We start from the raw sequence: 10,881 nt of genomic DNA, 5'->3' as shown, positions 1-10,881 counted from the left end.
ATAGTATCATATATCACAGTAATGACAATAAGACCCAACTAGCCAGCACGTATATACTACTATATAGACAAGCATACAAGAGTCACAAGGAGAGCAATCATCCTACATACACAATTTAGTGGGCTGACATTCGTGTCTTTGGCCCACGAACAAAATAAGAAGACTCACCCAAATCGAAGAACTTTGAAACACTAAGATACGATCCTTTTTCTACATTGCTTGCACTTGTGAATCCACTAACACCAGAACCAGATAAAATCTTAATTAATAGCCCAAAATCCTCAAGTTTGACCCAAGGTAAAACTTGGTAAAAAAGGCAACGGTAACGAAAGTCAAAGTCAACAAGTCCAACTTCAGGCTGAGTACGCCCAACGTACTCAGCTCGTACGCATGACATACTCACTATCCAGGGACGAGACTCCATACGAGTACGTACAACGCCCATCGTACTCGGTCAAATGAAACTTTCAATTAAGTTTTTATTCTCTTAATTCCTTTCATCCAACACTCATATCTAGTCCTATAACATCATTCTAAGTCATAACGTTCCTACCTTTATGACTTTCTATCTCTAGAAAAGGTCCAAAAGCTAAAACCCTAACTTATTAATCCATTAAGACATCATGACACTTGCATGGAAGGAATAAAAGGACTAATATCACATTTTTATGGATCCTAAAAGCTCCATAATGGATAAATTTTCCAAATTTATCCATGAGAATGGTCCAAACCACCAAGATCTAGTTTTTAAGTCTCAAAGGTACCAAACGAGCTTCTCTTTCAACTTAATCCATTATGTCCAAGTTTCCAACCTTTAGATCCGAATCAATATGATGTTTAGATGGATAAAGTTTTGAACTTTATCCACAACAAGGTCACAAAATTTAAAGATCTAAACTTTATAAACTAAAGTAACCAAAAGCTCATAACACCCAAAAGTAGCTAGATCTAAAAAATGCATCATCAAGATTCAAACATTATACCTCTAGAAGAAAGATCAATGTGAGCACAGTCTGGATCTACAAGCTCCAATGGAACCAACACTTCTCCAATGAGTTCCTTCTTCTCCAAGATGCACCAAACACACTCCAAAGCACTAAAAAACACCTTCTTTTGCTCATAAGGCTCAAACTAGGGTTAAGGTTTCATGGGAGGACGTTGAAGGGGTGGAGGCTGAGATAGGAATGGGTATGGGGGAGTTAAGGAGCTTAAATATGGCTCAAAACCCTCAAATTAGGTTTGGGAACTGATCGCATACGCCTAACATACTCAATTTCCGCCCAGCATACTCAATTTACGCCCAACGTACTAAAATGAGCCCAAAACCTTCCTAACTTCAAATAGTCATAAATTCTTCGTTTCAACTCCGATTTTGACGATCTTTATTTCCACGGAAATGTATTGAAGAGCTCTACAATATTATCTAAATATCTTGGACTAAAAACCTCTCGAAAAAATTCATATTTCATGCAAGAACCCGACCTATGACTTTTCCCATTCCACACTTCGTCCCAAAACACAATTCAAAGGTTTAGATCTCATAAACATCATTGCCTCCTTCCGAAAGGTCTAAACATCGTCTCTTTAAGCCCCAAAGCCGTTACATAATTGAATTGCAGCCCATGGCCCTGAATCACATAATGATCCTGAACAGGGTGTTACATATAAGTAACTTTATCCAACATGTTACACTCAATCGTCATCAAAGCCACTCCATTAAGTTGTTCTTGATTCATTATACATCATAAGTAGGACTTCAAAATCTTTTATTTTAAAAAACGTCATTCTGCAGATATAATAATAACAAGAATAGTCAACATAATTCTATATGCAATAGATGTAATTGGAAAACAATCAACACATTTTTAAAAATTTAGAATACTAGTTGCTGCCATTTTTTCCTTAGGCAAGAGATGTAAAAGTAATTGTAACTCAACATATATGTCATTTCCATAAATATCCAATTGTTCATCTTTCTTAAGTGAAGTTTCAAGAGGCTTACACCAAGAATTTAAGATTATATCATCTAATGAAAGTAATTTTTCTAAATTAAACAAAAAAACCAAATATTTTATCATATTGTTAGTATTGTTCAAACCTAGTAGTTAAAGAAGTAAATGATTGATCAACAATATAAATAAAATATTTAACACTAAATTTTTCTTGCGTGGATTCTAAAACACTACAAAAAGTATTGTTTGAAATTTCATCAAAAATGTTTTTATTTTATTTTAGGTTCACATATTTTAGGAAATATTAGATCAATGCCTATTTTCAAGACAATATCTTTTGCAGTTTGTAAAGCATTTAAAAAAACCATTTGTCTATATTCCTTAAAAAAAAAAAAGAAATCAACCCTTTCATTTATGAATAAGCATATCTTTTGATTGCAATTGTTTGCTAACTAAATTAACAGTCTTTAACATTTCATAAATAAATTAATAATGCCAATATAAACTCAAAATTATCAAGTTCATTTTTTGCTAAGGATTCAGCCTTACTTATTATTTTTGGATCATTCTCATTTTTGGCTACTTCAAATAAAGCTTTTTATATATCAAAAGTATAAAATCTTATACCTTTAACACTATCAACATGACTCTCCCAACGAGTGGATGATAACGATTTAGAAGTTAACACTTTCACATTATCTTTTAAAAATTGTCATCTCTAATTGGAATTTGCAAAAATTATATAGATACGTTGTATTGTTCCAAAAAAAAGCTTTAACTTTACCTCAAGTATTAGCCATATCACACAAAATTAAATTTAAACTATGATAACCACAAGGAGTATAAAAACCTCTAAAATTTACATCTAAAAGTTTTTGTTTTGCACTCCTTGATGTTTTCTTTTCATATTTGATCCATTATCATAACATTGTCCATGTACACTATTAATGTCAAGATCAAGCAAATTCAATTCATTTTGTAAAATATGAAAAGGTCATTGGCCGGTTGTATCATTTACATCTAAAAATCCCAAAAAAGATTCTTCAATGCAAATAACATTTGGCGAGACATCCATATATCTTAAAATAATAATCATTTGCTCTCGTGACTTATACCGGGATTATAATCAAGTATTATAGAAAAATATTTTCCATTTTTTTTATCTTTTTAATAATCATAGATTTTATTTATGAAGAAAGAAAAAGTATTAATTCATTTTGTATTGTATGCCCAAGATAATGTTTATAGATACCAATTTCATTAGTAATACGTAGTATATGCTTATAAGAAACCATGTTAAATTCAGTCTACATTTCAAATAACCCTAAGAAATTTCCATTGCTATCTTCGTACAATTTCTCATTGGTACCACGAAAAGCTAGATTAGGCTTAGCAAGAAATCTCACAATATAGATAATTCTGAACAAAACTTGTCTCCGATGAACTTTTTATTTTTCTAATTGTTTTTTAGGCACACTATCAATAGTTGTTTTTTGTTGGTAATCTTAAATGCAAATCATACCAAGTATTAATATTTTTAATATGTTCCATACTAGTTTCATGTTCTTTAATTCTACTGTTAAGATGTATCCAATCCCTAAAACAAATATTTGCGAATTGACCCTTTCCACACCTTTTTCGAAATATTTTATATCCAAAACAAATTTTTTTATTAATTTCTTTAAAATGAACAAACCAATCTCTATCATATTTTTCTCAATTTGGTCAAGTTTTGGTATAATATGTTGCAAAAAATATTCTTAAATATTTAACTTTAGGACCTTTTATAATAGATAAATCTCTTTTAGGACCTTTAAATGCTAAAATATTTATCATGTTAGAATCAAGAACATCCCAATTTCGTGGATCAAATATATCGAAAGTGTGAAAATCAACATTATCATCAACATCTACATTTCCATTATCATTAACATAAAGATTATCGCTAACATTATCATTAACATCAAAATTATTATTATCATTTAGATTAGCTTCATTAACATTTTGTGTTTCATTTTCCAAAAAGTTTTGTGTTTTTTTTTGTTATAAACTTATCCATAGATCCTGCTTGAGTTTTATTAAATTCGTAAATTCTTTGTTTATGCTTACAGTTTTCATATCTAGATTCATATTTTTTAATATAGGAGGCATTGTAACCTATAGAAAAGAAAGAAATGATCTTATTTGCGATTTGTAGATTTCTTCTTGGTTCTAGATTTTCAACACTTCAAATCAACAAAAGAGTATGCAAACTGTAAAAAAACATCAGAATCCAAATAAGCATCATATATTTTATTGTTAGAAAAAAAAAGAACAATGATATGTTTCTAATGAAAACCATAAATAAGAAAATTACCTACTGATTTTTGACACTTTAGATCAGAAAAACAATGATATGCTTCTAAAGAAATCTGAAATCAAAAACCAAAATTAGAAACGAAATTAGAGATCAGAAATCAAAAACCCAAATCAGAAACGAAATAAAAAATCTGAAATCCAAAATGAGAAACGAAATAAGAATTTATTGTTTACAAATCAGATAAATTTATCAGAAACAAAAACTAAAAAAGAAGAAATTTATTTGCTTGTAATTTTAAAAATCATAAATTGATTTCCACAATTCCTTGTTCCTTCTAAGTTCTGATTTTCGAAACTAATATCCTTGTTCTTTTGATTTACTGATTACTGATTTGGAAGCAAAAGAAAAAGAAAAATTGATCAGAACTTAGAAATAAAAAAACTAAGCACTTTTCAGTAACACTTAACAAACCCATGAAAAAAAATCAGAAATACTTTAATGTTACCTTCTGATTTCGAAACCTCAAGTAGATAACGAATTTGAAGCTTCTAAAAATCAGAAATACACTTCCTATATATACTGATATTGCTGATGAATGATGAGTGATTACCTCTAAATTCTGATTGTAAAGTAAAATCATTGCTTGAAGACTTGATTTGCTTAAGAGATTTGAGAACAAAGAAAAAGAAATAAGATTATTGTCTATTGATTGCGTCTCTGATATATAGTGATACTCGATAATAGGAATTGGAATTGAATCGAATGATGAATAAATGAATAATAATGTTTCTATAATGATTTCTACCATCAACAATTTCCCTTGGAGAATGCCCCATGTATGCTTGCATTATCAGTGAAGAAGAAACCAAAACGTTTTTTTTTCTTTTTCCAAAAATTCTTTCCTGCTCCCTCATTTATTGTGTGCAACATCGGCTGATAGTAGAGAAAGAGTAACCTTTTTTTGATCCAATAAATGAACATATGCAACAATAAATGATAAAAAAAATTAGGCCCTATGATTTTTTGGGCCCTGTGTATGCGTACTTGGAGAACCTGGCTTGGGTTGGCCCTACAACATACACAAACTGAATGCACAAAGTTTTTATATCTCTTTTTTCTATATTATATATTAGGGAAAATGACATATTAGCCCTATTATGTATTGTACATTTAACCATTCAGTCCGCTAAGTTATTTTCGTGCTTTATGAAGGAACAAAGTTGCTAGTGACCTGCTTATTTGGTCCCTCTAACCTACCATTACCGGTAGTGACTTTTAATTAATTAAAAAAGTTTAATGGAGAGCTTGTTGAACTGTTACAATACCACTCTCACTAATTATACTCCAAAAGGCTCGTTGAAGACAACGGAGGATCCGATTAGCACCCTAGCGACAAACAGTGTCAGAAAGTACAATCTAACGGTTGAGAGGGTCGGAGACTTCGCCACACTTGATTATGGATTTACCGCTTTGTATGTTCCTAGCATAGTTCTCAATTCGACGTCGCTTTATATCTTACAGTCGAGAACTTACTTCTCCTCCGACGTTATCTCCCACCGTCGTTCTTACTTCGTTAGTTGGCCCCACGACCGACTCCAAAAATAGCAGTGCCAGCAACGCCGTTGACAGTGTCAAAGCTCCGTCGGTCTTGATGATGATAATGATGTCATACATTATGTTTTCAATCTGATTTTGATTGTTTGTGCTTTTTTTGTTTAATTTATCATTAATTATGGATTTTATGTTTAGATTGTTCTTAGGGTTTCTTCAGTTTAAATGTAGATACGTATTTTAGCAGCAAGTGGTGGTATTACCTTGATATCTATGACTATGTCTTTGAGTGATACTGATTACCGAAGGATGCTTTATTCGATAAAAGCTTTCATTTTGTTCTCTTTCTCTTTTCTTTTATCTTTAGATTCATGTTTGTAACAAACTTGCAAGGTGGAGGCAGTTGTTATGGATTTGGGGGATCATAAGCCATCCTGCAATGAAACGAGTTCGTTCATCGAACTGCTACTGTGTGTTCTTCTAATACTGTCTCAATCGGAGCGTGTAACATTTGACCCAAAAGGGAAAACATAACTAACCCTTCTTTTACTTGGTGCTTGTGATCAAAATTTTGATTCTTCCATATATTTTTAATTCCTGAATCGGATTGAGAGAGAAGGAGGAGGATGATGAATTTTTTGACTTTTCAAAGTCAATGGAAAGGAAAAATGGGTCAATGTCCATGTGGCAAAGAGGTAATCGAGTTACCCCTTCATTTTGTCTAAAGTAACTAAATTGACCCGACAAAAACAACATTAATGATCTCAAAAGCACGAAAAATACTTAAGGGACTGAATGAACATATGTGCAAAATATCGTGGGGCTAATATGTTATTTTCCTATATATTAGATCATTTTAAATTTTAGTTTTTATTTTATATGCTTGTCATTTTCTTATATTTGCTTAATATATATAAAAAAAATATCGGTATAATAAATAAGTTACACCATTTAAAATTAAAAAATATGTTCAAAATAAAATAAAAAAAAACCCTAAATCGTTAGATCTTCACCGAAAATCTAGATCACTGCCTTCTTATCCTATTTGACCGTCCTAAATATGTATGTCAATCTTAGTTTCAAGAACCCTAAAAATGATGAGATAAATTGAACCAAACCATATAATAAAGATTAGTGAAATTTACTCTTTAGTATTAATTGTAAGGCTATCCGGAGTGGGTGTTAAAAAGACGCGTTAGAGTTGAGGTGGACAACCAAGTCACGCGTGAACACCGCTCCGGTGTCCAATGGACATGCAAGAGTTTTTTGACTGTTTGAAAGTACTGAAAATGAATAAAAAAAACCTTTCAAACTGAAATTAAAATTTCTCTCTCTCTCTCTCTCTCTCTCTCTCTCTCTATATATATATATATATATATATATATATATATATATATATATATATATATATATATATATATATATATATATATATATATATTACATATTTTTTATATATAAACAAATACATATTTTCAATAAAATGGATAACTTTTTAGTATTTCTATATTTTTTTATGTTCTAAATTTTTATGTTTTCTAAGTAATATAATGTTTTATTTAGTATTTCTTATGTTTTTTTTAGTAATTTAAGTTTTAATTTTTTTACGTGTTTGTAAGTAATTTAGGATTTAAATTTGTTTTTTTTAATTAATGTAAAATATTTATTTATATTTTAAATTATGTTTTTTATTTACTTTAATGTGAAAAAAAAATATAAATAAAAAGGATAAATAATATAAAGTGGTAATCATTTCCAAATTTTAATGGTTTGATGACGAGTTTACAACGGAATTAATGTAACACTGAATTGATCAACACTTTTTGAGTGGGTTAAGGGAGACATCTCCTTCGAAAATAAGACCCTAAAAGCATCAAATTTCAAAAGGTCAAAAAGAAAAAGAAATTGAATTGGTACAATAAATATCTTGATAAGCTTCAATTTATATCAAGTGGATTAAATGGGTCCTAAAACTCATCCTAATAAAAGCCGCCTCGTGGCCACAACATGCACAAATTGAGTGCAAAATGCAAATTGTTTTTATATCTGTTTTTCTTTTAACATTACATGTTACATCCTTCTAAATTTAAATTTTGATTTTATATCCTTGCCAATTTTTTATATTTGCTTTATGTGTAAAATAAAACATGTAAATGATAAATAACCGTGGTTGGTTTAAAATTATTTTCTTTTTTTTTTTTAAATTTAAAAATATGTTCAAAATAAAACACCATTAAAAAATAAAACTTCAAAATTTTTTTCTTTAGTTTTTTCCATCCAAAGCATGAATTGTCGTTGGTTACTTGGTTTTTTTTTTTTTTTTTTTTTTTTTTTTTTTTTTTTTTTTTTTAGTATTTCAATTCATTGTTGACCTTCTTTTTGATGTGTTAGAAAAAAGTTTTCTATTATTGTGTATTATTATTTAATAAGTATAAAAATATAAGTTAAAATATAAATAGACTCATAGAAGAAACGATGGAAGGCCCCCAAACCGCTACATTTTCTCTTGTTGAGTTCCACCAAAAACGAAACAATGAATCCTTTGGTTTATGTTTCCTCCTTGGTAATCCTAGTGTTCTTTTTCATCAAACTATACTACTTTAGTCGACCTTCAACCAAGAAAAACCTACCACCTTCACCACCAAAACTGCCGGTGATCGGTAACCTCCACCAGCTCAGCCCACTCCTCCACCGCTCCCTCCATTCGTTATCCCAACTCCACGGCGGTCCACTCATGCTCATCCACATGGGCTGCATCCCAACCTTGGTGGTATCATCAGCCCAAGCAGCCTCGGAGATAATGAAAACACTAGATCTCGTATTTGCCAACAGACCGGAACTGAAAATGTGGCGGAAACTGCTCTACGAGCTGAAAGAAGTCTCGGTGGCACCTTATGGTGAGTATTGGAGGCAAGTCAAGGGCATAATGGTTCTCCATCTCTTGAGCAACAAAAGGGTGGAATCTAGCGGTGAAGTGAGGGATGAAGAGATCGCCTTTGTTGTTAAAAAAATCATGAAATCTTGTAACCAGGTGGTTGATTTGAGTGATATGTTTGTGACGCTTACGAATGATGTGGTGTGTAGGTTGACGTTTGGAAGGAAGTATAGCGAGGGGGAGAGTGGGAGGAAGTTTAAGAATATGCTGAACGAGTTTTTCGAGTTGTTGGGTGGTGTTAGTTTGGAGGATTTTGTTCCTCAACTTGCATGGGTGGATCGATTGAGAGGGATGAATGCTAAAGTCGAGAGGGTGGCGAGAGAGGTGGATGAGTTCTTGGAGGGTGTGGTGGAGGAGCGGCTGAAGAAACAGTCGGCAGGTGGTGGTGGTGGTGGTGAAGACTTCGTTGATATACTGCTTAAGATTCAGAAGGATGATAGGATAGACACTAGTCTTGACAGACTTGCAATTAAAGCACTCCTCTTGGTAACTCTCTTTCCTCTATCTTGACTTGAACATCTTGATTTATGATATTTGTTGTTTACAAAAAAGACACATTAAGTAAATCAAGTTGACTCGGGTGGCCCTTCTTCAGTAAGAAAATCGGCCATGAGTCTAATCTAAAACGTTCGTACTAAAACGTGCAATAGTGGGCACATCCAGAAATTTTGTCTATAAATGGTTAAAATAATTAATCGGTTAGTCAAAGTGGTTTACTTTTTCAATTCAATTTAAAGAAAAAATATACGTGGTAAAATAAAGTTGTGTTCAATATATTGATCTTAAAATGGTATAAATTTAAAAACTTACAAAAAAGTTAAGCCAATTTAGTCCACATACAATAGATTCACACAAAACTAGCTTGTCCTTTCGAGTCGGTCCATAATGAGTGGCAACAAGATTTGAAAAATTCTTCAATAATTTATTTAGATGGGTATAGTTGTTGTATATATTTTATAATTCTTGCATCTCATGGATTCGGCCTTTATCAAGAGGCCTCCATGTAGCAAGATATATAGTAATGTTCATTCAAAAATAATAAAACATAAGCGGTTAATATATATATACAGAATGAATACGTTACATTTAATTAATGGTAACAAAGCTTTGCTATATCTTAGGATGCATATACCGCTGGAACAGATCCAACAGCAACAGTACTAGAATGGACATTTACAGAACTTCTAAAACATCCAAAGATTCTCAAGAAACTTCAGGATGAAGTAAGGATGGTTCTTAAAGGCAAATCACACATAAACCAGGATGATATCGACAACATGAAATACTTAAAAGCCGTGCTTAAAGAAACTCTTCGTCTTCATCCTCCAATCCCAACCTTAGTTCCTCGTGTTGCCAGCCAAGATGTCAAAATCATGGGCTACGATGTCATGAAAGGAACTAGTGTTATCATTAATGCATGGGCCCTTGCAAGAGACCCTAAAGTGTGGGATGAACCCGATGAGTTTAAACCTGAGAGATTTTTGGATTGTGCAATTGATTACAAAGGTCTTGACTTTGATTTGATTCCATTTGGTGCTGGAAGGAGGGGGTGTCCTGGGATTGCGTTTGCAATGACTACAAATGAGAATGTGTTGGCCAATCTTTTGCTCAAGTTTGACTGGGAGTTACCCAATGGGAAGGAAGAGGATCTAGATATGACTGAACGACCTGGCCTTGCTATTCGTAAGAAGACTCCTCTTTTGGCTATAGCAACACCTTCTCTTCATAACTAATATATCTTCAGAACTATATAATATTTGCTTTATAGACAATTTGATGATAGTTTTACATTGCAAAAGTGATAAGCAGTTAAGTTTGTTGAGTTGTTGCTCACACCCAATACCTTAGGTCATACGGAGTGCTTAACGGGTCAAGATGCATATGGCCATATCATCACCAACAGTACTGATCCATCAACATCAGGAAATGACTTGAGTTGCCACATTTTCTTATGGAGGGTCTTATGCGACCACTCAAAATAGCCTTATAGAAAACAAGATTGAAACTTCAACTAAAAATGAAATAACTCATCGTATATCAAATGAAATAGTGTCATCGTAATGATATACTTGGATTTCTACTCTACTCAAAATCTAATTATTAATAAATGATCAAAAATATGGAATACCAAATCCAAGTGACCC

At 31.9% G+C, this 10,881-nt stretch overlaps 1 protein-coding gene across 1 annotated transcript; it reads left to right on the top strand.

Annotated features, from left to right (window-relative positions):
* Positions 1-8,181: 8,181 nt before the first annotated feature.
* Positions 8,182-10,559, top strand: LOC111907014 (cytochrome P450 736A117). Its single transcript, XM_023902805.3, has 2 exons — positions 8,182-9,223; positions 9,859-10,559. Exons 1-2 carry the CDS (start codon positions 8,336-8,338, stop codon positions 10,468-10,470), a joined length of 1,500 nt encoding a protein of 499 aa, XP_023758573.1. The 5' UTR covers positions 8,182-8,335; the 3' UTR covers positions 10,471-10,559.
* The last annotated feature ends 322 nt before the right edge of the window (positions 10,560-10,881 follow it).

The sequence above is a fragment of the Lactuca sativa genome, chromosome 4 (genome assembly GCF_002870075.4).
Source record: "Lactuca sativa cultivar Salinas chromosome 4, Lsat_Salinas_v11, whole genome shotgun sequence".
NCBI lineage: Eukaryota > Viridiplantae > Streptophyta > Magnoliopsida > Asterales > Asteraceae > Lactuca > Lactuca sativa.
This window is presented reverse-complemented; position numbering and strand designations above follow the sequence as displayed.